The following is a 25,140-nucleotide window of genomic DNA, read 5'->3' on the forward strand; positions in this document are numbered from 1 at the left end:
AACGCTTATTCACTAATGTGCAAAGTTGCTTCCAGGGCGCCGAACAATGGCGAGTTTTCACTAGCATTACTTTGGCAAAGCGAAGTTGCGCTAGCGTTGCCTAATTTGCATACGGTGGGAAATGATAACGTTTAATGGACGTATATGTTGCAGCAAATACATTACACAGGGAACCTTAATAAAACAAAGTAAAGTTGTTATATTGCCCTACACATGAGGCCAGTGTATAGTTTATGTTCTATATGTTAGAAAATGTAGGGGGGGGGGAACCCGGTTACCCAAAAAAACTTTTTTACAGACCTTTGCAGGCTTTCACTCTGAAAAAAGGAAAAGACGCCGGCATTTTTTGGGAAAATGTTTGCACTAAAAATTGAGCAAGTCCTATGCACTTCGCCTGGTCTGAGGTGGCGAAGGCAAGTCTGGTGCAAGAGGTAACGTTCAGTAAAATCCACATCTTGGTGAATTTGTGGCATTACGTCCATACACCAGAGCGAAAATTCGCCTGGCGTTAGAGTGCGAAGCAACACCTGTGCCCATTAGGAAATCAGCAAAGTCGCTGCGGGTGGTAACGCTAGGGAATAAGACGCTAACGTTAGCCACTTCGCCCTTTAGGAAATCAGCCCCTAAAACTTAACCCATTCTATGAACCTAGATATGGATCATCGTTTATCTGTTCAATTGTGATTGGTCAGTAACCATTTAGTTAATCATAGGGAGTTGTGTGTGGATTATAAAGCAATTGGGCAACTAATGGCACAGAGTAGTGACTGAACATGTTGTACACGTGAGGTTTTTGTAGCAACACATTTGGGCTCCCCAGATGCACAGGCTGTAGAACCAGTTTTCCTTTTCTTTCACCAGAGTTTTAGGTTGTATCTTTTTGCTTCACTACCAGCCACATTAAGGTTTCTGGGTGTAGAGTAAATAAACATGATCAGCATCAACTGCCTTTCCCTTTAGAACTTCTATCCCTGTGCAGTTTTCCATAGGAACTTAGTGTCCCAGATAATCTCAACTTTCCACAGCCAACAAGGGTTTATATATTTTCGCTGGTCAGGAAACCTCATACGTGAACTTATTGGCGGGGTAACACCTTATGATAAGTTCAGCCAGGGCCGCTCCTGCCATGAGCCAAGGTGGTTGCCTTGCCTCGGCCAGTAACAAGGGGCAGCAAAATGCCGCCTCTTGTAACTTTAAGAGCTGAATTTCTGGGGTTTAACTGGGAAATTTGGCTCGCCAGTGCAGACCGTGTTATTGCGCTCAATGCACTAGCAATGCTGCCCCCCTTTTACCAGCTCCGGAGCAAGGGGGGGAGGGGGGTAAGCCCCAAAATTGCCCCTGGATTCATTCATTTAAAGAAGAATGAAAGGATAAATTAAGTAAGCGGTTATCAGAAAAATCTACATAAATACACCAGTAAACCCTCAAAGTAATGCTGCTCTGAGTCCTCTGTCAAAATAAACACCACATTTCTTTCCTTCTATTGTGTACACATGGACTTCTGTATCAGACTTCCTGTTTTCAGCATAAACCTCCAGGGCTAGGGCTTGAGCATGCTCAGTTTGCCCCTCTCTCCCCGCTGTAATCTGAGCCCAAAGCTATGAGTGAACAGAGAGAAATTGAAGTAGGAAGTGATGTCACACCAAGCTAATATGGCAGCTGCTATCCTAAACACAGAGACAGATCTTCTAGAGCTGTTTACTCATGTATGGTAAAGCATTCTACAGAATATAGTGTTATGGCTTGCACTATTGTCGCGAATCTATTGGCAATATAGTGCTTTCAGTAGCTTTCCTTCTGCTTTAAAAAAAAATATTTTTACTGCTCTAAAATAGCATACGAAAACATGACCATAAAAAAAGTTTATTGAAATAATTTACAAGTTCAGATATTTTAATAATATGCATCTTAAACTTAAGAAAATATTTACAAGCCCTTTTGTATGTTGTACAAATCACGGTGCCGACTGCAGGACAGCACTTAAAGAGTTAAAGATATTAGCAACAAGCTACACAAGAATGTTTTTTTATGTGTCTTCAGCACGAAAAACACTGTAATGGCCTATCATTATTTATAGGAACTTCTAGATAAAAAAAAAATCTAGATACAGCGAATATATTTACAAGAATAAAACAAAACCACTGAATTAAAATGGAGAGGACAAAAAAAAAAAATAACCTACTCAGATAACCAAGTACGTTTCGACTGATATAACTAAAATGCATTAATAAAATCCCAGATACCTTAGCAACACCAAATTCTCTTCCTTGGCACCTTTGGATCCCTTTAACTTTTTGCCAAGAGCTTCTAATAAACACGCAGGCTTTCAAGGATTTGAAGTTGTTCTAAAAGCAGGAAATGGGCTCTATTTACACATAAGGGCCTTTTAAAGGACCAATAACGCAGAACATTTTTATGTAAAAAATCCCTTCTAGCCACCTCCAACAACACACCTGGCCTTGACAGGGATAACAATCTTTAATCTTTTCCACCTAAAATCCCTCTTCCTGTTGTACTGCTGTCTCTGAAAAAGGCGATAGGGCGATGAGCACTTGAACCGGCTCTTACGTGCGCACCACAATCTACTGATAGTCGGCTATTTCTCTGCGAGCAGTAAGGGAGTGAGTGCATTTGCGCTGACTTTGTTTGTCCTTGGAAGATTTTTGGCTGGGCTGCCTGCTGCCCTTACTGCTGAAGTTAGTTTCTCTGCCTTCACGGAGCCTGTACAGTTCTCCCGCCTTGCTGAGCAAATATAACTAACCCACACACTCTCCAAACCCAAACTGTCAGGAATGCATGGAGGGAGAACAGTACAGACTCAGTGAAGCCAGAGAAACTAACCAGCAGTAAGGGCAGCAGCCAGACCAGCCATAAATCTTCCAAGGACTGCAGAATGCATCCACTTCCTTACTGCTTGCAGAGAAATAGCGAAATAGCCGGCGAACAGAAGACGGTGGTGCGCACGTAAGATCTGGTTCAAGTGCTCATCGCCCTATCGCCTTTTTCAGAGACAGCAGTACAACTGGAAGAGGGATTTTGTGTCATTATTTGGGTGGAAAAAATTAGATTGTTAACCCTGTCAAGGCCAGATGTGTTATTGGAGGTGGGTAGAAGGGATTTTTTTTACATAAAAATGTTTGCGTTACTGGTCCATTAAGACTCTATCCACCTGTTTGAGATCTCCCTGGATCTTTAATAAATGCCCCCTTATATGTACATATACTTGTCAATACCTTGATTTCCAAAGCTCTATACCATATCATGATCAGAATAAAAACCTATAGCAACCATGAGATAATAAGATAGTCTTTTCACCAATGAACAAGTGTATCACGCCACAAGTTTGGGTCACACAAACAGACTTTTACTCATCTGCGGCAGCCAACAAATACTTCATTGTATCTAGAAAGAGACTGTCTGTTCAAGGAGTTGCGTTTCGATTCATTCTTAAAAATAGGAGATTGCAAAAATTCGGAATCGGTGAAAGGATCTCCTCTTCTGAGTTTCCTATTAAGAGGGAAAAAAAATAGAAATATGATTTGCTTTGCTCAAGGCCTTCTGCACACTTCGTTTATTTATAGGAGATTGCTGGGGCCTATGGACTTGTGGACAACTATCGACTAAAGACAAGTTGATGCTTGTGAGTGCTCCTATGAGCACTTGTATCTAAGTTTTAGAGATGCATTCTATTTTGGATTCGGCCAAACCCCGAATCCTTCACAAAAGATTCAGCTGAATACAGAACTGAATCCTAATTTTCATATGCAAATTAGGGGTGGGAAGGGGGAAAAACATTTTTTACTTCCATGTTTTGTGACAAAAAGTCGCGCGATTTCCCTAGACACTCAATTTGCATACGCAAATTCGGATACGATTCGACCGAATCTGAATCCTGCTGAAACAGGACGAATCTAGAACCAAATCCTGGATTCGGTGCATTCCTACTAAGTTTGCCACAAGTGAGGTTAAAGGAACAGTAACACCAACAAATGAAAATGAAAAAGGAGAAAAGGCACAGGATACTCAGCAGACAACAGATATGCCCTGTAATATACAATGTGATTCTACATAGATTATCTGGCATCTACTATTTGTCTTGTGCTTGAATGTCTGCCCCCATTGCTTCACAGCAGCTTGTTTATATAACTGTAATAGTCTTTCTGAGCAAACACCCCAGTTTTACCAGTGTAGGGCAACAGTATATTAATTTTTCATTACTTTCATTTTCTGATGTTACTGTTCCTTTAAGGGTTGTTGCACATACAGTGCTGTGTTTTTGGCTGGCAACGTTTAAGAGAATGAGCACTGCGTGAATGTCGGATATTCACACCTTGGGAGAAGAAAGTTCTGAGTATTTCTCAGTTACTGTACTAGGCAATAAAACCCCAAGACCTGCTGGATACATACCCACTGAGTTTTGGCTCTGCATAATTAATGCTGACTTTGCATCGACGTTTGCGGCTTGGGGTACTGGATCTCTTCATTTCATCCTCATTAAAAAGCAGATTGATGTGCTTTTTAGCATCTGTATTCCCAGGCAAATTTGTAACATCGGACAGGCTGATACGCGGAGTGGAGGCACCGCTGGGTTCATCTGAAAAACAGTTGCAATGGATTTACAGTACACGTATAGGATCCCTTATCCACAATACTTAAAGGGGTGGTTCACCTTTAAAGGAGAAGGAAAGTCGTTTAGCACTTGGGGGTGCCAAATGTTAGGCACCCCCAAGTGAATGTATTTTCTTTCTTTGCGCAGCTGCGCATGCACATTAGAGTGAAAAGCCAAAATTTACCTAAAAAGTCAGTTTTCATTCTACTTCACATGCGTCTGCCTCGGAAAATTTGAAGAAAGAAGAAGCCGAAAGAGGAGCGATCTGTGGTGCTCACTGGTATAACCCCAGCAGGTGCAGTTTTCTGCTGATAGGAGCACCAGTCTGGGGTTTCAAGTAAGTCAATACATTCACTTGGGGTGCCTTCTCCTTTAAGTTAACTTTTAGTAGACTTTTACTAGAATGACTAGAATTTTTTTTTCCTTCAAATATATATATAGTTTTTGAATTTGCCTTCTTCTTCTGACCCTAACCAGCTTTCAAAATCTAAAAACAACTGCTCTATAAGGCTACACACATTTAGAGGCACATTTATCGAGGGTCGAATTTCGAATTCAGGTGAGTTTTTTTGTTTGTTTTCTTTTTTTTTTTTTTAAAACTACCATAAATTCAAAAATTTGACTTACCTAAATGTATTAATATAATCGAAAAGTTTTTTAACTAGGGTGAATTTAAACAACTGAAAAATTCCTATCGAATTCGATCAAACGCGATTCAAGTTTTTTCTCCGAAAAAAACTCGAATGTCAGGAAGGCTGTAAACATCTCTAGATCCCTGGCCCTCTCCCATTGACTTAAACAGTACTTCGGCAGGTTTTAGGTGGCAAATAGTCGAATTTGAATTCTTAAAAGGGCCAGAGTATGTTAAATTTATAAAATTTAAAACAAATAAAAAAAAAAAAAAAAAAAAACTCGCATCAAATTTGGATAACTCTCTAGTCGAATTTGACAGTTTTGACCATAAAAAAAATTTGAAAATTCAAATTTTCCATTCGACCCTTTATAAATCTGCCACTTAAAGTTGTTGCAACTTTTAATCAATCTTTTTTTTTATATTCAGGCCTCTCCTATTCATATTCCCGTCTCTCCTTCAAATCAATGACTGGTTGCTAGGGGAATTTGGATTGCTGGAATAGGAAACTGGAGAGCTGATGAATAGAAAGCTAAATAACTCAAAAACCAAAATTAGTAAAAAATGAAAACCAATTGCAAGTTCTCTAAGAATCTCAATCTCTACATCATACTAAAACTTTATTCAAATGTGAACAACCCCTTTAAGACCTTGTTCACGATTATGTCAGGAATTTGGAACACCAATTAAGCAAACATTTAAAACAACATGTTTTTCCTTTAACATTTATGTATGCTGGCTTAATACAGAAATTTTAAAAAAAAATTAAAAAATGGTGTTTATGGGAATTTCAGATGTAGGATAGGAAAAAACCAACTAACACAAATATCAATGATTTATTAAACTACACAATGCATTTAGAGAAAATATTGATACATCTATGGCAATACATCTACAATAGCTTGTACACTGTTATATGTTTTCAAACTGAAAAATACACCTTCCTTGATCTTTGAGTTCCACATCCCAATAAATACTTTCCAGCTTTGCTTTTTTTCTTCTACTAATGTTTGTTTACACCTAGATCATAGTACAGAGGGCACATGGAAATTATATAGTGAATAAAGTACCCCCTCTTGTAAAATATAAGGATATTATAAGTTACCGAGGAGTTTCATGACCATATAAAAACACGAGGCTGAAGGCCGAGTGTTTTTATACAGGTCATGGAACTCCGAGGTAACTTCTTATATCCTCATATTTTACAACTGGGGGTACTTTATTTATTATAATACACAAATTTTAGTGAGTCATGTGACAGAAATGACATCACTACTCACCGTTTATAACGGATGACATCACTACTCACCGTTTATAAGGATATAATTTACAGGATATTCATGGTTTTTGTGTATTATAACGGGTTACCTGCGCCATGTCAGCTTAGCGGATATATTTAGATTAAGCTGTCAAACTGTCAGGATATACAATCCAACATCAGTGAAGGGTCATCATATAATGGGTAATTCAACACAAATTAGAAGACATGGGCTGCTCCAAACCAGGGTGTAAAGGAACAGCCTTCTATTGCAGAATGTTATTCTGCATTAAAATCCCTGATAAATCCAGCTATAATAAACAGCAACTGCCTTGCGAAAAATAATGGTAAAGTATTTTCACTATGTAATTGTGCCATGAGTGAACTCCAGAAAAAAAATCACGAAGGCTGGCATTCAAACATAAAATTAAAAAAATAAAGACAGTACATTATAAACTGGTTTCTATTAAAGGAGAAGGAAAGGCTAATATTAAGTAAGCCTTATCAGAAAGGTCCACCTAAATATACCAGTAAACCCTCAAAGTAGTGCTGCTCTGAGTCCCCTGTCAAAAGAAACATCACATTTCTTTCCTTCTATTGTGTACACATGGGCTTCTGTATCAGACTTCCTGTTTTCAGCATAAACCTCCAGGGCTAGGGCTTGAGCATGCTCAGTTTGCTCCTCTCCCCCTCTCTGCTGTAATCTGAGCCCATAGCTATAAGTGAGCAGGGAGATACTCAGGCAGGAAGTGATGTCACACCAAGCTAATATGGCAGCTGCTATCCTAAACAAACACAGAAAGCTTCTAGAGTTTTTTACTCAGGTATGGTAAAACATTCTGCAGAATAAATACAGTGTTCTAGCTTGCACTATTGCAGCTAATCTATTGGCAATAAAATGCCTCTATAGCTTTCCTTCTCCTTTAAGCTCTTTGAGCTGATGCACTAGTTTGTCTTGTAAACTTTGGCACTTTTGGATCAAACATCAGACTATAATCTATTTTTTTTTTGTTAGGACTGTAAATTCTACTGACACTAAAAAGGTTAAAGGGAAGCTAAAGCAATGGAAACATGCAAGTCTGCTAGTCTACCAACAATATGCAAGTAAGTCTCAAGACAGGGAGGTTTTCATACAAGGCTATACACACAAACTTCGTTGGCAAATACTGGAGAAAGTAAAGGCTAAACAAGGACAGGATGTTAAAAGGTTACTCTCACCGAGAGAGTGTTACTGGATCTGGTTACTTTAAACCAGATCCCCAAAAGGTTTAAATGAGGAATATAACATGTCCTGTTTTCTATGATACCCACAACATGTGTTAATGTGATTTCCTCTTTCTTTCAGATGACCGGTAAATTCCTCTTTTCCCTTCCCTTAATATGTAGGGTTATACTTTGTGTCTAAGAGAAGGCTATTGTTTTTATGTAACTGATTATTATGTAAGATACTTTTGTTGCCAATTGTTTCTGGTATATATTTTTTTCTTTTTTAGGTTGTGTTACTTTTTTCACACCAGTATATCACTATGGAATTAAGACTTTTTTTCAAACTTCAATTGGATGGAAAGGTTTTCACGCTCTGCTAATTGATTAATTATATGTTAATTAACTCGGAGTAAATGTTTAAATGTCTTCAGCACCACATAATCACATGCTGGACAAAGGGGAGTGTCCCCGAAACATTGCACCATGCATTAAATAAAATTGCAAGGGGATGCCCTGCAGAATGATATCCTTGTTTGCAGATGACCTTCTTCAAATATACACACAAACACACACATTACCTGCTGTATAGATTATGCCACCGTTACATTCATCTGAGAAAACCTTGACCTCCGGGTTCTCTGCAATTGCATTGTTTGTATTTATACATGTCGGCATAAACGATTTTTCTCTGTATGTCTCCGCAGACTCTGTGAAAGAATTTTCCGATTTCCTTTTCAAGCCGTTTCTTGTAATTTTCTTTTCATTGGCTAAACATAAAAAAAAGATCATGGTGAATTGAGATATACAGATCAGTGTAAAAAAAAAACTTCAGTAAAAATATAGTATGTACAAATTAAAAAAAAATTTCTAATATAGTTTAGTTAGCCAAACATGTAATCTATAAAGGCTGGAGTGACCCAACAGAAAAGAACCCAACTTCCTGCTATCCAGCTCTCTTAATTGAGTTAGTCAGCGAATTTAAGGGGGGGCACATGGGGCATAACTGTCCAGTGAGTTTCCAATTGATCCTCAGCATTCAGCTCAGATTCAAAAGCAACAGTTATGATCAATTTGCACCCCCTCAAGTTACTGAGTGGTTACTGTCTGGTAACCAATCAGTGGAAAGGAAGAGAGCTGCAAAGCAGGAAGTATTGTTCTGGCTATTATATTAGACATCTAGTCACTCTAGCCTTTATACATTACATTTTTGGGTAATTAACTATATTAGAATTTTTTTTTATTTTGCACAGCCTATTTACCCAGTTTTTATTTTTATACAATTCCTTTAATGATCTGAACTGCCTTTATTATCTATACATATAAATATCTGTAAGGATATTTTAGGAAGGAAAGAATATCTATGCTGTACTTCAGAAGTTGCCTGGTAGATTCAAGGGTGATAAATACATTGCCAGAATTAAAAAAAAAAAACTAAAATGACATACCTTCTGCCTGTACATCAGACATAAGCTCATTTTCTGCGATTGAATTCTTCCTGGCTGTATTTCGTTTGGATCTTGACCTTAAGGGAACAGGCGCAATATCAGGCTTGAGATTTTTGTTTTTTGACTTGTCCTTATAAGGTTTGTACAAACTGTCATCCAGTTCCCCTTCACTGCTACTTATTTCCAAGCTGCTTTCATTCTGACTTTCTTCCTGCTTATTTTGCCGGAATGGGGTGACATGTATACTTTCTTCACAGGCAAAGTCAAAGGCATCTCCAGAATTCAGGGAAGAATTCATCTTTTCTTTAGCGACACTTTTCTTGGAAGCACTTCTATCTCTGCTCTTCGATCGTGCTCTAGGTTTTGAATTTTCCCATGGCTTTTTCATTTGAGAAACAGCCACTCTTTCGGCCTTGCCTTTTTTAACTCTCTCCCTCCCAACTCGAGGCTCCTCTTTATTTTTGTTTGAGGTTTGCTTTGCCTCTGAAGCTAAACCTGTCATTTTAGATCCATTTGCATGTGGAAAACACTTCACCTTTAGAGGACTTGCGGGATTATCAACATTGTCTATTTCTCGGTCTGTCCTACTTTCATTAGAGAATTCCTCTGTAGGAAAAGGTCTCTCTGTTTCAACAACAGTGTGCTCTGAATTGACATTAGTATCTTCCAGAGGGAGACTTTCCTCCAGGCATATGTTTAAGCTAGAGGCACGTCGTCTTAATGATACGTTTTTATTCATAGTAGCTCCACTTTCGGTTTTGTCCTCATTGTTACATTCCTCCAGCCTGGATGTAAAACTAGGTTGATTTGAATGGGACCTCCTTCCTGGTAATCGGGGTTGAAAAAAAAAAAAGTAAATTCTGATTAAAATGCTGAGAAAGTATAATTCTGTTCTTGTCTAGACAGCTGTACAGAATAGATAATGGGGATAAACAAATAAATCCTGAAGCAAATCTAAATATTAAAATAATTGCATCAACTGTAAAAAAAAACATTTCACATTTAGTTATCCAGTGCTATATGGGAACAGTTCAGTATAAAAATAAAAACTGGGTAAATAGATGGGCTGTGCAAAATAAAAAGAATTTCAATAGTAAGTTAGCCAAAAATGTAATCTATACATTATAGAGAGTGACTGGATGTCTAACATAATAGACAGAACACTACTTCCTGCTTTGCAGCTCTCTTGGTTTCCAGTGATTGGTTACCAGGTAGTAACCAATCAGTGACTTGAGGGGGGCATATGGGTCATAACTGTTTGCTTTTGAATCTGAGTTGAATGTTATGGATAAATTGGAAACTTGCTGAACAGTTATGTCCCATGTGGCCCCCCCTTAAATTTGCTGACTAACTCAAGAGTTAGAGAGCTGAAAAGCAGGAAGTTCTGTTCGGTTAGACATCCAGTCACTCCAGCCTTTATACATTGCATTTTTAGCCAATGAAATATATTTAAAAAATGTTTTATTTTGCACAACCTATTTACCCAGTTTTTATTTTTACACTAAACTGTCCCTCTAAAGGCTTTGGCTGAACATGTAGGATCAGTCTGAATCCTGCAAAAAGTGGATGTGGCACATGCCCAATAGAGAATGTTTTCAGAAACCTTGATAATTAATGTGAAATATGTGCTAAATAACTTTAAGGTAGGGGAATATAAATAAAAACGCATTTGCCTACCTCTGGATTGCCGATTCACACCAGCTGTGTTTCTGTTGGCTTCCAAAACCACTTTGTCTTTGAAATTCCTTTGCTCAGGTTCTAAACGGTTTGGTATCACATTTTTGGGTAATGTGTCTGAAATAGGAGCATGGCTTGGCAATCTCCTAGAAAAATTTACAGCAACAAATTAGACTATGCAATCTGTGAATTGTCATACACAACACCAAGAGGCAGATTTACTAAGGGTCTTATTGAAACTGTCAAATTTGCCTATTGAATTAGCCAAACTCGATTACATTTTTTTTAATTTAACTCTGGCCATTTAAGAATTCGACTATTTGCCACCTAAAACCTACCGAATTCATGTATAAGTCAATGGGAGAGGTCCAGTGACCAATTTGAAGATGTTACTAGCCTTTCGGAGAAAAAAACTTGAACAGTTTGGTCGAATTCGATTAGTTTTCTGGTCTGTAAAATTAATCTGAGTTTTAGATATTCGATTTTTAATAAATAACCCCCCCAATCGAATTAGAAATTCGACCCTTGATAAATCTGCCTCCAAGTAACTGTATATACTGAGCAGCATTCCTTAGCTGCAACATTTCAATTATCTTGTATCACTGCAAAGAACCCTCTCATATTTTAGATTTGTAATTTCTCACCATTTTCCCCATAAATGTAATCTCAAGAATGTATATGTAAGCTTTGTAAGAAGAAAATTAAGTGCTAAATTTACTTTTTGATAGGACAAGGAAGAACACTCCCTTTTCCCAAATACATTTGTATCATGGTACAAGTTTTGTCCAACTGTAGATTTTGTCTTCAAGTTGAAGACAAAATGGTAGAAGAGAAATAACTTGTAAAGAAAGATTTGGAAACACATTGATAATTCCTCCACTGTAAAGCAGTACAGTCACCATAGAGGGAGAGCAGAATTAGTAAAGTTAGTGATGGAAAAGAAGACCAACATTTTACAATAGAAGTGGATATAGTCTATAAGCAAGAAAGTTGAAAAAACAGAGGTAAAAAGTAGCAGTGTGTGCAGGACTAATGAAGAATAATTAAGTTTCTTAAGGAGTTAAAACTTACAAAATGGCAGATGCCCCAGAAGAGAGTTTTTCTTCTACTTTTGATGGATTTGGCGTGTTGTTCTACAATTTAAAACAGAACTATTTATTATAACATTTTAGAAATGGTTTCAGTGCAAATACAGTGAAAGCACATTTTATGTATTCTTACATTAGAAATTACATGTAAATTTAATGCGACTTTCCTCCTGATCCTTTGGCAATTCATTAAAACTATGCTAAATGTTGCTGATCAAATGACAGATCTTACAAACCACATAGGGGTTTTGAGAGGAGATAAAGGTTGCATAAAAATGGGATAGACAGCAAGGATCTTGTGTAACACAGAATGTGCAGGCAGAATTAATCACAGCAGTTATTCACGATGGGGGAGATGGTTGGCCAGTTGTTTGTGTGCAATATGTAGTGCCCTTGCTTCACAAATTGAAGATACTGCTCTGCAATCTCACTGGGCTGCAGCAGGTAGCTCCAGCCAAATCAATACATCTCACTGCAACATGATGGAAGTTCATCTCCCACCTACTTCCCACATTATGTGAATGGTTATCCCACAGGCCAAAATCATATGGGGGGTAATCTCATCCACCCTACACACATATTATATAATTTCCAACAGAGAACAATAAACTATGATCCTTGAAAGAGAAGCAAGTATACAAAACCCTTTACACCATATTGTTTTTATCATGAATTTTAGAACATTTATCCAATGTGGTATATGACCAAAACAAAGGGGAGAAAAAAAAACTACTTACATTTGCACTGGAACATAGCAAGTGTGCAGGTTCAAGGAGGCTTGCCGTTTCTAACAAATTGTGCGTAACTTTGGCAATTATGTCTTTTAAGGAAGCCAGCTTAGACTAGAATAAGGAAGGGAGAAGAGAAGAACCAATTTAAACAACTACCCAACATAATATTTTCGCATTTGATCAGTGGTCAAAATTCTTTCGCCCATTTGCTGTGACATGAGCATGAAAAACATAAATCAACTCCAGGGATAGTGGATTCTGTTTATTGGAAAAGATCCTCATTGATAATCCCAATCTCACAAAGAGAACTGCAGGGAAACACAAGAGACCAAAAGCCACTTCTTAAATAGATTATCATTTTTATTATTCTTTTTAATGAGAGAATTTCAAAACAAACGAGAACAAATTTTTACCAAGAAGGAACCCTACTAAAGTATTGGACAGCGCAGAAAGAACTATGAATCATAGAAAGGATAAAAAAAAAACAGAGGGACCGAGGATTACCTTTGTTACCCAATATGGGCCACTGAGTAGACAGATAAACATGATTTTACGTAAACACTGGTACATATTACGTAGGGCATACACTATGGTGGGAGAATTTATTTCCCCTTCATTGATATATTAAAAAGGTAAAACTATTGGGTCAAAAGTATCTAGATCCCTAGTACAAAAGGAAGACATACAAAGTAACACATTTTTGGGTACCAAGAACACGGGTATGTATCAGTGCTTAAATTGTACACAATGTAAACATGTGATAAGAGGAAAGACTTTTGTACATCCTGACACAGGAGAGTCAGTGCAGATTAGGGGTTATCACACTTGTTTGTCTCAATTTGTGGTATATTTGATTGTATGCCCCTGTGGTAAGATATATGTTGGGGAAACTGTTAAGAAAGTTAAGTCACACATTTCACAACATAAATCCACTATAAAACCTGGAAATTTGGCATTGCCATGCTTTAGACCTTTTAAAGAACATGGTCACACTGTTGATCAGTTGCGGTTCATGGTGCTGGAAACAATACCTCCATTAAAGAGAGGAGGTGATGGGGAACAGAGATTAAAACAGAGAGAGGTATGGTGGATTAATAAATTAAATTCACTTCACCCACATGGTCTTAATAAAGTCTATGATCTGTATCTGTTATAATTTTGACAGGATAAAAATTGTGCTAAAAAGTCTCTAACATATATGCATATATAGAATTACCTATATCTTGTTTTATTAAGGTTATAGGGTGGAATCCCTGCATAGAGCATGAAAGAAAATATACCATGTCACTTCCCTTGCTGGACTATAAATATCTTTATGGACTTTGATTATGCTTTTACACCATTGTTTCACATGGCTTGAGAAAGAGCTTTTATTGGCTGGAAATGTCGCTGTTACAAATGTGCACATTTATGGTGTCATTTTTTTACTATTTAATACAAGTTTTGGAGCATTATTGGTGAGTGCTGTTCATTATTCCAATTATATACATTATGGAGGACTGACTGGAGACCTCAAGGGACCTGCACCGCAACATAACTACATAAGAGTGAGTGCTGTTACGATCCTATATAATAAAATCCAAGTGTCTCTGCGTCCAGTCCCTGTGTCCGTGGAATTCGCTACTGCGCATGTGCGGCGCATGTGTTGCCACCCGGCCTGTAAAACAAGTATTGAGGCCGTTGCCGGTAATTCCAGCAATTACATGACCGGTATTTTTTGCAGCGCAGGGGGCAGGGAGGAAAAGCCACTTACTTTTCAGCTGCTGGCTGCCTGCTTCGCTGCTCCCTCCTCCCAATTCCTCAGCGTGTAATGACGAAATGTGTGGGCGGTGTCAGCTCGCAGACTCTGCAGGGGGACTGGAGAGCCGAGTGTGTGTGCGGCTGACGGCTGTGCTGAAGTTTTTTCAGGAAATCCGACGGGCTCTAGGACCGCTCCTCTCCTATCCTGGCTCTGCCCCTCCCTCTCCTCGGCTCTCGGCGCTGCTGCTGCGTGAATGTCCCAGCTCAGCATGGAGTACACTGTTGTACACAGTGAGGTGATCAAGGGCCCTGCATTGGGGTGGGGGCAGTCCAGTCTGGTCCTATAGGGGGGGCAGTCCGGTCCTGTAGGGGGGGCAGTCCGGTCCTGAAGGGGGGCAGGCCGGTCCTGAAGGGGGGAGGCAGTCCAGTCCTGAAGGGGGGGGGCAGTCCAGTCCTGTAGGGAGGGCAGGCCAGTCCTGTAGGGGGGGCAGGCCAGTCCTGTAGGGGGGGGCAGGCCAGTCCTGTAGGGGGGGGCAGGCCAGTCCTGTAGGGGGGGGCAGGCCAGTCCTGTAGGGGGGGGGCAGTCCAGTCCTGTAGGGGGGGGGCAGTCCAGTCCTGTAGGGGGGGGGCAGTCCAGTCCTGTAGGGGGGGGGCAGTCCAGTCCTGTAGGGGGGGGGCAGTCCAGTCCTGTAGGGGGGGGGGGCAGTCCAGTCCTGTAGGGGGGGGGGCAGTCCAGTCCTGTAGGGGGGGGGGCAGTCCAGTCCTGTAGGGGGGGGGGCAGTCCAGTCCTGTAGGGGGGGCAGTCCTGTCCTGTAGGGGGGGCAGTCCAGTCCTGTAGGGGGGGCAGTCCAGTCCTGAAGGGGGGGCAGTCCAGTCCTGAAGGGGTGGCAGGCAAGTCCTGAAGGGGTGGCAGGCAAGTCCTGAAGGGGGGGCAGGCAAGTCCTGAAGGGGGGGCTGTCCAGTCCTGTAGGGGTGGCAGGCAAGTCCGGTAGGGGGGGCAGTCCTGTCCTGAAGGGGGGCAGTCCAGTCCTGAAGGGGGGCAGTCCAGTCCTGAAGGGGGGCAGTCCAGTCCTGAAGGGGGGCAGTCCAGTCCTGAAGGGGGGCAGTCCAGTCCTGAAGGGGGGCAGTCCAGTCCTGAAGGGGGGCAGTCCAGTCCTGAAGGGGGGCAGTCCAGTCCTGAAGGGGGGCAGTCCAGTCCTGAAGGGGGGCAGTCCAGTCCTGAAGGGGGGCAGTCCAGTCCTGAAGGGGGGCAGTCCAGTCCTGAAGGGGGGCAGTCCAGTCCTGAAGGGGGGCAGTCCAGTCCTGAAGGGGGGGCAGTCCAGTCCTGTGGGGGGGGCAGGCAAGTCCGGTGGGGGGGAAGTCCAGTCCTGTAGGGGGGGGCAGTCCAGTCCTGAAGGGGGGGGCAGTCCAGTCCTGAAGGGGGGGGCAGTCCAGTCCTGAAGGGGTGGCAGGCCAGTCCTGAAGGGGGGGGCAGTCCAGTCCTGTAGGGGGGGGCAGTCCAGTCCTGAAGGGGGAGCAGGCCAGTTCAATGCCCAAGACCACCTCCGCATTGCAGAGTCACCAGGTGGCTTCTTTACACCACTACTCAGTGCCCTTCTAGCGGCTCACACGACACCTATAATCTTCTAGCTCCCCACTGTGTGCTGCCTGGCCCACTCCCCCTGGGGACTTTAAGAGAGAATCTGTTCTATTTAAAAAATTTTAATATGTTTTCTTATTTATGGAGACACAATTTTCTAAATTCCATGCTAACCGTTATTTATTTAATGTACTTTACTGTGTTCACTGTATCTTTATATTGAATATATTAAAAGATTTTCATGTAACCCTACCCCACCTTTCTTCCAGAGCTGGCAGTGTGTCTAGCTTCTTGGTTTCCAAAAGCCAGAATTGAGCACATGTGGCTTCACTCATCCTATATCCTATATAATAATCCTCAAGTGTCTCTGCTTCCAGTCCCTGTGTCTGTGGAATTGCGCTACTGCGCATGTGCCCCACGGACCGTTAGCTGCTGGAATTACCTGTCCGAAGAGAGGATCTGCCGCCTGCCACCTGAAGAGGATCCACCGCAGCCCGAAGAGGATCCACCGCAGCCCGAAGAGGATCCACCGCAGCCCGAAGAGGATCCACCGCAGCCCGAAGAGGATCCACCGCAGCCCGAAGAGGATCCACCGCAGCCCGAAGAGGATCCACCGCCGGCGTCTGAAGAGAGGATCCACCGCCGGCGTCTGAAGAGAGGATCCACCGCCGGCGTCTGAAGAGAGGATCCACCGCCGGCGTCTGAAGAGAGGATCCACCGCCGGCGTCTGAAGAGAGGATCCACCGCCGGCGTCTGAAGAGAGGATCCACCGCCGGCGTCTGAAGAGAGGATCCACCGCCGGCGTCTGAAGAGAGGATCCACCGCCGGCGTCTGAAGAGAGGATCCACCGCCGGCGTCTGAAGAGAGGATCCGCTGCCAAAGGAGAAGACGTCACTAAGGAGAAACTGCGTGAAAGGGCCCAGGCAAACTTGACAGGTAAGCCCCACTGGCCACCAATGTTAACCCCCCCCTGGCCACCAATGTTAACACCCCCCTGGCCACCAATGTTAACCCCCCCCGGCCACCAATGTTAACACCCCCCTGGCCACCAATGTTAACACCCCCCTGGCCACCAATGTTAACACCCCCCTGGCCACCAATGTTAACACCCCCCTGGCCACCAATGTTAACCCCCCCCGGCCACCAATGTTAACCCCCCCTGGCCACAAATGTTAACACCCCCCTGGCCACCAATGTTAACCCCCTGGCCACCAATGTTAACCCCCCCTGGCCACAAATGTTAACCCCCCTGGCCACCAATGTTAACCCCCCTGGGCACCAGCATTAACCCCCTGGCCACCAGTGCTACAAAGGGGGCCCTGCCTACTAATGAAATGTTGGGAGGTATGTGACGACATATGTTCTAGCGCCCGTTAATTTAACGGGCTTAATGTCTAGTTGTTTATAATATATATAAGTCACCGAGGAGTTCCATGACCATATAAATGGCCGAGTGCTTTTATACAAGTCATGGAACTCTGAGGTTACATCTAAAATTCTAATATCCTCATATTTTCCAACAAGGGGTACCAGCTGTAGGGCATATTAAATATCACATTAAAAGGATTTACCTCGGCAGTATCTCTTCCTTGCTGTGACTGCAGCCTGCGCCGTAACATAAATATTTCAAATATCAACCTCTGGTGTTCTCTCTTTAAACCGAGTATAAGATCCTGCGCTTGCCTGGTCTTTAATTTCTCTGCTTCTAGAGCCAGAGCAAGAGCTGTGTTATTAGCTTTATAGTTCTTGATCGCTGTTGAACCACTGTCTGAAGGGTTAAAAAAAAAAAAAAAAAGACATATAAGCCTCAAAATACAATTAGTTTTCACATGGGGATTCAAAGAGAAGGTTAAAATAAATGTCTTACTGAGAATCTGGACTTTGGTGCACAATGTCTTATTCACAGTGGCCACCTTAGCCAGCTTCTTTATTCGTTTCTCTTTCATGCGCTCTTTTATGTCTTCCAGGCTGTCTTGGAACGCCTGCTTTGGGCATCTTTCCTTTACCATCGTTACCCTGCAAGGGCTGCAAAACTAACGGCAAAACAGAACAAGTTTAATATCTTAAGATATAGTGACAAAGCATAAGCCTAAATAAAAACAGCGTCTGTCCGTGTGTGGTGTTGCACATAATGGAGGAAACCTCTGCCATGTTTCGGAATGTTATAATAATAAAACATTCTGGAACAAATCAGTTGTCCTGGCCAGGACATTATACTTTCCAGAACAGGGGTGTCCAAACTGCGGCCCGAGGGCCACGTGCGGCCCAGGATGCATATGAATGCGGCCCAGCTTGAAATGCTTGGTTCCCGAGGAAATAGGAGGAGGGGGGACTCTGCCCATTGCCCAGTTAGTAATAATAATATAATAATATGTCTATTAAATATCCAGGTGTCCCATATTCCAGTGTATAGATGCATCTAGTTATCCACCTGGCATTGTAGTTCTTTTATGTGTATTTCTTTTACTTTTACAAATCAAACGTGTTTGTGTATTTCATGTGTGGCCCCAGACAATTTTTCTTTTTCCAATGTGGCCCGGCGAGCCAAAAGTTTGGACACCCCTGTTCCAGAACAACTCATGTCAACTGTATGCCCAAAATAATTATCATAAAACATGATCAAAGTCTCCATCCAACGCATGTTTTTGTACAGAGAAATAAAATGTAATTCTAAGCAACATTATCATACACATTAAAGGGATACTGTCATGGGAAAACATGTTTTTTTCAAAACGCATCAGTTAATAGTGCTGCTCCAGCAGAATTCTGCACTGAAATCCATTTTTCAAAAGGGGAAACAGATTTTTTTTATATTCAATTTTGAAATCAGACATGGGGCTAGACATATTGTCAGTTTCCCAGCTGCCCCCAGTCATGTGACTTGTGCTCTGATAAACTTCAGTCACGGTTTACTACTGTACTGCAAGTTGGAGTGATATCACCCCCTCCCCCAGCAGCCAAACAAAAGAACAATGGGAAGGTAACCAGATAGCAGCTCCCTAAAGCTGGCCATAGATGTTGAGATTTTTAAAAGATCCGATCCTCATCGCGAGACCACGATTTTCTTAGAACGATGGTACAATCGTACAAATTGACCATCAACTACAAAGACCAATTTGCCAGGAAAACAAAGGGGAGCTGCCTGCTTGGCCCTGCAAACATAGATAGATTGCACTGGGACCAACAAAGATTTTTTAACCTGGCCGATCAATTTCCTGACAGATGTCGGCCGAAAAATCGTAAGATGTACGTTCATTCGAATCCCACTAACCGCACGATAATTTCGAAGGATTGGTCGGACTTCGCTAAAATCGGGCGTTCGGCATGAAGAATCGTCGCGTCTACGGGGAGCTTAACACAAGATAACAGCTCTCTAGTAGATCTAAGAACAGTACTCAATAGTAAAAGCCAAGTCCTGCTGAAACTGATTCAGTTACATTAAGTAGGAGAAACAAAAGCCTGCCATAAAGTAGCTCCATCCTAAAGTGCAGGCACAAGTCTCATGACTAGGGGCAGCTGGAAAACTGACAGCATCCCTTTAAACTTGCAGAGGAAACATTATTTGTAAATAAGTTGCTGATGAAAGCAGTAGTTTACTCAGCTTGTCCTGACTCAGGAAACAATGCAGCAGAAGCCAGTACCTGGGAGAGGACAGACTCCTGATACATAGCTTCAAGGGTCAGAATGAGAAAGGAATAAACAAATTGGAATGTCCACAGGTGTTACTTATAGTAACAGTTATAAAGTAATGGCACAGAGCCTGCTATTGTATCTCTGCTAAAGCTGAAAGAGGAGCATAAAGCACAAATACACTCTGGCAAATACATTTCATCATTTAAAAAGAAATGAGGTAAAGCCTTTAAAGGCCATGTCTAAGTATCTCCCCCCAGACTGAACACAACAGCACTCTACTGACACCGTTTTACATTGTTATTTAAAAATAAATAAATGTATTTATACTTTCAGCCTTCCCAGTGTGTTTATGAGCAAATGTGATTTGTAAGGCCGTGTCTATAGGGTAATAATGTTCCCATGAGGAGATTGAATAGACTAGGCGAGCTCAAACTTCACTATCTCTACCGGGATTACAATTTCTACGGCAAAACGAGCATTTACGGTAAAATGTGTAGGAAGCGAATATCCAGACACACTAGCTGCCGCCCTTTTTTTCCCGAATCAACGTAGGTGCTTTCTGCCAACAATTCCGCTTTCTGCCAACAATCCCGCTTTCTGCCAACAATCCCGCTTTCTCTAACACAACCCACAGTCCCGGATCGCTACTTACGCCTCCCTCAAAGCTGTTAACTTCAGGCGCTTCGCGTCTTTCAAAAAAAGAATCAAACACGTCTCATCACGCGAGACTGGCGTCACGACTACACGTAAGCGCGATGACGCACTACGTAGCCGCCTTGTGAGTCGGCGTAACGCGGAAGCGGCTAATAAGTGGCAGTAGCTGAACTCACAGTGTGGTGATGGGCTGATCGCACCTTCTACTTCTAGTAGAGAAAAACAAACGAAAAAGCTTTCTGTTTGATGTTGGTTGCTTGCCATGCCCTTCACCACCTCAGCTACCAATTTCCTTAGTAATCATGTTCTCTGGCAACAAGTTCTGATTTGCGCTTGGCAACTAATTATAGACTTTTCCTTCAGTTTGAACAAACCATTAAAAATGTTTTCTGCTATTAATGACACAATATTTGTAACGTTTGTGTATGTTTAAGCTACTATTATCATTAGCTGAACAAGTCATAATTATTTCTAGAAATTAGAGATTTATTATATATCTGAGGCCTCTTGGATTTTAACCTAGTCAGGATATCAAGCTGCATACTAGTCATACTAGTCATAGTAATTGTGGATAGGGTTGCCACCTTTTCTGGAAACAAAATACTGTCCCTCCTATATATGTATCTTTTTTCCCTATTAATAACATTGGGATCATCCATTATTTTTACGGGCCAGGGCGTAAAATACCAGCCAGGTGGCAACCCTAATTGTGCTGTGAAGCTGTCAGTCTCTCCATAATATATATTTCATTTATTGCTTTTACCCATCTCTCAACTGTGGGGAGGGTTTTTCCAATGCCCTTAAAGGATAACTAAACTCTTAAAATGAATATGGTTTAAAGTGCCATATTTTATAAAGTGAACTTATTGCACCAGCCTAAAGGTCCAGCTTCTCAATAGCAGCAATGATCCAGGACTTCAAACTTGTCACATGGGGGCATAGGGTTGCCACTTGTCCGGTTTTGACCTGGACATCTTGAAGGGCTGCTCAGTTCAAAACTTCTTGCCCAGTTTTTCAAATAAGGATAACCAGGCTGGATTCCTTTGAATGACACGGCAATCACTGATCACTGATCGCCTCATCATAGCCCACCCCCTGACATCACAACCACTCCCATCTATGTCATTGCCCTGCCCACTAACATCACAGTCCACCCCCTGCCTGATCTCAGCCATATGGAAAGGTGGCAACCCAAGGGGGTCACCATCTTGGAAAGTGCTCAGTGGGCTCTGAGTAGGGTTGCCACCTTTTCTGAAAAAAAAAAAAGGTCTTCCTATATATTTATCTTTTTTCCCTATTAATAACATTTGGATCAACCATCATTTTTACCGGCCAGGCTGGTAAAATACCGGCCAGGTGGCAACCCTAGCTCTGAGCAGCTGTTGAGAAGCTAAGCTTAGAGGTCAACACAAATTATCCAGCAGAAAATGAGGTTGGTCTGTAATATAAGATGATGCTACAGGGCTGATTATTAAATTCTGATGCTAATTGCACTGGTAGAGCTGCCATGTAGTAATTATCTGTATAAATTGCTAACCAGCCATATATTGTGACATTTCTATTCTATGAGTACTGTATATTGTGAGTGGGTCCCTAAGCTCAGTAAGTGACAGCAGCACAGAGCATGTGCAGGGAATCAGCAGAAAAGAAGATGGGGAGCTACTGGGGCATCTTTGGAGACAGATCTTTACTGCTAAAGGGCTGTGGTTGCCTTTGGCTGATACAGAAGCCCAAAACATCATGTACAACATTTCTTGTTGCTTCTTTAGTTATGCTTTAGTTCTCCTTTAAGGTAACCTTTGCTTTAGCTACTACTTATAAATGGAGCAGTACCCTGCTTTTAGTAATGTCCTTGGATTTGAACTATTGCAGTAGTAGTATTGTGAAAGGGCATATTGTTATCTGGCCCCATATTACTGCCTCATACATTTTTCAACTGGTCCCAGAAGGGCGTTCTTACTGAGCATTGCAGTCAAATATGGTTTAACCTTGCAGGGTGGGGGGGACTAACTAGGGTAGTAGATGGGGCTTTTCTTATCGGGTGTCGGGTTTAGTTCTCCTTTAATGAATAAAAACTCACCCATGTTCTATTCATTCCTATGGGATTTTTAGAATTGTATTTATCGGTGGGTGAATGTTAGAAATCACCATTTGATAAATACGCTTCCTAAAATCCTGTAGAATGAATAGATTTTGGGTGAGTTTATGTTTATTAAAACTTAAACTCACATTTTGATAAATCTGCCCCCTAAATTATACAGAGCATTTTCTCTGCCAGCATAAAAATACTGTTTTTTTGTATTTGCATTTTTTTTTACCAAAATCTGCTTTTTCTCTGCTGATGTTTTTTTTCCCGACAGATTAAACACATTGAGTCATACTCCTAAAGGGACCATGACCAGAAGGGTGAGCTTAAAGGTGACATATTGTATTAAATATAAATTGTAATTAATTTTTCCCATTAACAAACTTGTCTGCAATAGAAACCATCAATGATGTTACCAATTTGGGTCTTAGCTGCTACCTTTACAGACTTATGTGAGCATACTGACTGGTTCCCATCTATGCTTGTTTTTAGCTATTAGGCCCTGGTGGCGGCTGATAAAATTGTTGGACAGGGGCCCCATGATTTCTGATTGCAGTCCTGTACTTATTTTGGTGTAACAAGGTAATATACCCATGTACTGTATATCTGAGCAGGGACATATGACTCCCAGTGGCATATCTAGTTCCAACAGCACAACCATTCTTAATACTTTGGAGTAAGACATATTTCATACATCTAGGTGCCCATTTACTAAGGGGCAGATGTATGAAGGGTCGAATATCGAGGGTTAATTAACCCTCGATATTCGACTAGGAACTAAAATCGTTCGACTTCGAATATCGAAGTCGAACGATTTAGCGCAAATCCTGCGATCGAACGATCGAAGGATTATTCCTTCGATCGAACGATTAAATCCTTCGAATCGAACGATTCGAAGGATTTTAATCCAACGATCGAAGGAATATCCTTCGATCAAAAAATCTCAGGCAAGCCTATGGGGACCTTCCCCATAGGCTAACATTGACTTCGGTAGCTTTTAGCTGCCGAAGTAGGGGGTCGAAGTTTTTCTTAAAGAGACAGTACTTCGACTATCGAATGGTCGAATAGTCGAACGATTTTTAGTTCGAATCGTTCGTTTCGAAGTCGAAGTAGTAGTCGAAGGTCGAAGTAGCCCATTCGATGGTCGAAGTAGCCCAAAAAACACTTCGAAATTCGAAGTTTTTTTAATTCGAATCCTTCACTCGAGCTTCATGAATCGGCCCCCAAGTGTCAAAGTGAATTTTCGAATTCAAAAACTTAGAATTTCGAAGTAATTTTTGGGTACTTCGACCATCGAATAGTCCAAAATTCGATTCGAATTAAAAAACCTCGACTTCGAAAATCGAAGTACTGTCTCTTTAAAAAACTTTGACTTCGACACTTCACCACCTTAAACCTGCAGAATTGCTGTTTAGCCTATGGGTGACCTCCTAGAACCTTTCTGAGTGTTTGGCTAAGTTTTGAGTAGTCAAAGTATTCGAATGATTTAATCGATCAAACGATTTTTCTTCGATTTTCGATATCGAAGTATCAAATTCGAAATTCGACACTTAGTAAATGTGCCCCCTAGAGTGAAATGCTTATCAACTAATGTCCAACGTATATATTTTTAGTAAATATATATATATATATTCCATTAGAGTGGTTTTTGAGAAACATAAGTCTGACAAACCAGTATCAAGACATTTTCTCCTATACAGCCATACTATACAGCACTATACAGCACTAAAATGCATGATCCATGACCACTGCCAGACCGCTGCCAGACCCCTACTACAGAAAGAATATACTGTAAATGGATCTGTAAATTATACACTCTTGCACCTAGAGGCCTAAATGATATTAACAGCTTCCCTTGTTTTCTCTGAGGTATTAATATGCCTCTTATTTTAATGGTTTTTTTTCTATGATCTATTAACTTTTGGCTTTTCCTATTTGATTGCAACAATTTTCAACTGATGTTATATGTAAAGCAGGATAAGGCACTATGGCCACAACAGTTTTTTTTACTAGCGTCTCGCATGCATCTTGAGAGTCTTCCAACTTGAGTAGCCTATATAAACCCTAGACATAACACCGTAGGATGTGACATGCTGTAGTGATGGTGCTGGGGTCTCCCGATCCATCTGAGCCAATAGATTACACCCAGATATTCTATTTATGCCTTGTATCCTTTATCTTGCTCTAGGGTCTGAGGACCCCTCTGGACTAAGAGTGAATCATCACTTAACCCCCGTCCATGGGGTTAATAGGGGTGGCAATATATATATATATATATATATATATATATATATATATATATATATATATATATATATATATATATACACAACAAAAAAAGTCCGCACTCATAGGTCTTGTGAAGCAAAAAATGTTTATTTATTCAACGTTTTGTCTCCTAAAAGCGAGCCGTCATGAGGAAGTGCAGGCCAAACTTTCTGATGACGGCTCGATTTTAGGAGCCGAAACGTTGAATAAATCCACATTGTTTGCTTCACAAGACCTATGAGGGCGGAGTTTTTGCTGTTGTTTGTAATCATGATTCTATGTTCCACCACCTAGGCTTTTGAGTGCACCGATCAGTTTGTTATAAATATATATAAATATATATATATATATATATATATATATATATATATATATATATATAGATATATAGATATATAGATATGAAATCCAAAGGTGCACTCCGTTAACACAGTAAAGTCCTGGGTGCCAGCCAAAGTGGGTAAATATTTGCGAAAAAGAGCGACACTCACAGGTTGTTTTCAGTGTAGATAAGTTGTGCTTTATTCCACTCAAC

At 41.1% G+C, this 25,140-nt stretch overlaps 1 protein-coding gene and 1 long non-coding RNA gene across 3 annotated transcripts; one reads left to right on the forward strand and one right to left on the reverse strand.

The window, feature by feature from the left end:
• Nucleotides 1-1,847: 1,847 nt before the first annotated feature.
• On the reverse strand, nucleotides 1,848-20,395 carry sgo1.L (shugoshin 1 L homeolog). Of its 2 annotated transcripts, none has more exons than XM_018266727.2 (10): nucleotides 20,250-20,395; nucleotides 17,832-17,997; nucleotides 17,536-17,732; nucleotides 12,652-12,756; nucleotides 11,898-11,959; nucleotides 10,827-10,972; nucleotides 9,150-9,974; nucleotides 8,283-8,471; nucleotides 4,408-4,594; nucleotides 1,848-3,507 (listed from the first exon to the last, which is right to left on the reverse strand). In XM_018266727.2, the coding sequence occupies exons 2-10, from the start codon at nucleotides 17,971-17,973 to the stop codon at nucleotides 3,369-3,371; spliced, it is 1,992 nt and encodes a 663-aa protein (XP_018122216.1). In that variant the 5' UTR covers nucleotides 17,974-17,997; nucleotides 20,250-20,395; the 3' UTR covers nucleotides 1,848-3,368. The 2 variants fall into 2 exon arrangements, with proteins under 2 accessions (XP_018122216.1, XP_018122217.1); XM_018266728.2 differs by lacking the exon at nucleotides 20,250-20,395 and adding an exon at nucleotides 20,081-20,236.
• Nucleotides 14,595-16,306, forward strand: LOC121394587. The gene is made up of 2 exons (XR_005961799.1): nucleotides 14,595-14,681; nucleotides 16,234-16,306. It is a non-coding gene; the product is annotated as an uncharacterized LOC121394587 (long non-coding RNA).
• Nucleotides 20,396-25,140: the final 4,745 nt, after the last annotated feature.

This window comes from Xenopus laevis, chromosome 6L (genome assembly GCF_017654675.1).
Source record: "Xenopus laevis strain J_2021 chromosome 6L, Xenopus_laevis_v10.1, whole genome shotgun sequence".
Classification (NCBI taxonomy): domain Eukaryota; kingdom Metazoa; phylum Chordata; class Amphibia; order Anura; family Pipidae; genus Xenopus; species Xenopus laevis.

Bases quoted from the DNA above. Each gene is read 5' to 3' on its own strand.
- sgo1.L (XM_018266727.2), bottom strand. From the start codon at position 17,973: ATGGTAAAGGAAAGATGCCCAAAGCAGGCGTTCCAAGACAGCCTGGAA. The intron at 17,733-17,831 runs GTAAGACATTTA...TTAACCCTTCAG, and splicing joins CACCAAAGTCCAGATTCTCA to ACAGTGGTTCAACAGCGATC. The intron at 4,595-8,282 runs GTAATGTGTGTG...ACTGTTTTTCAG, and splicing joins TGGCATAATCTATACAGCAG to ATGAACCCAGCGGTGCCTCC.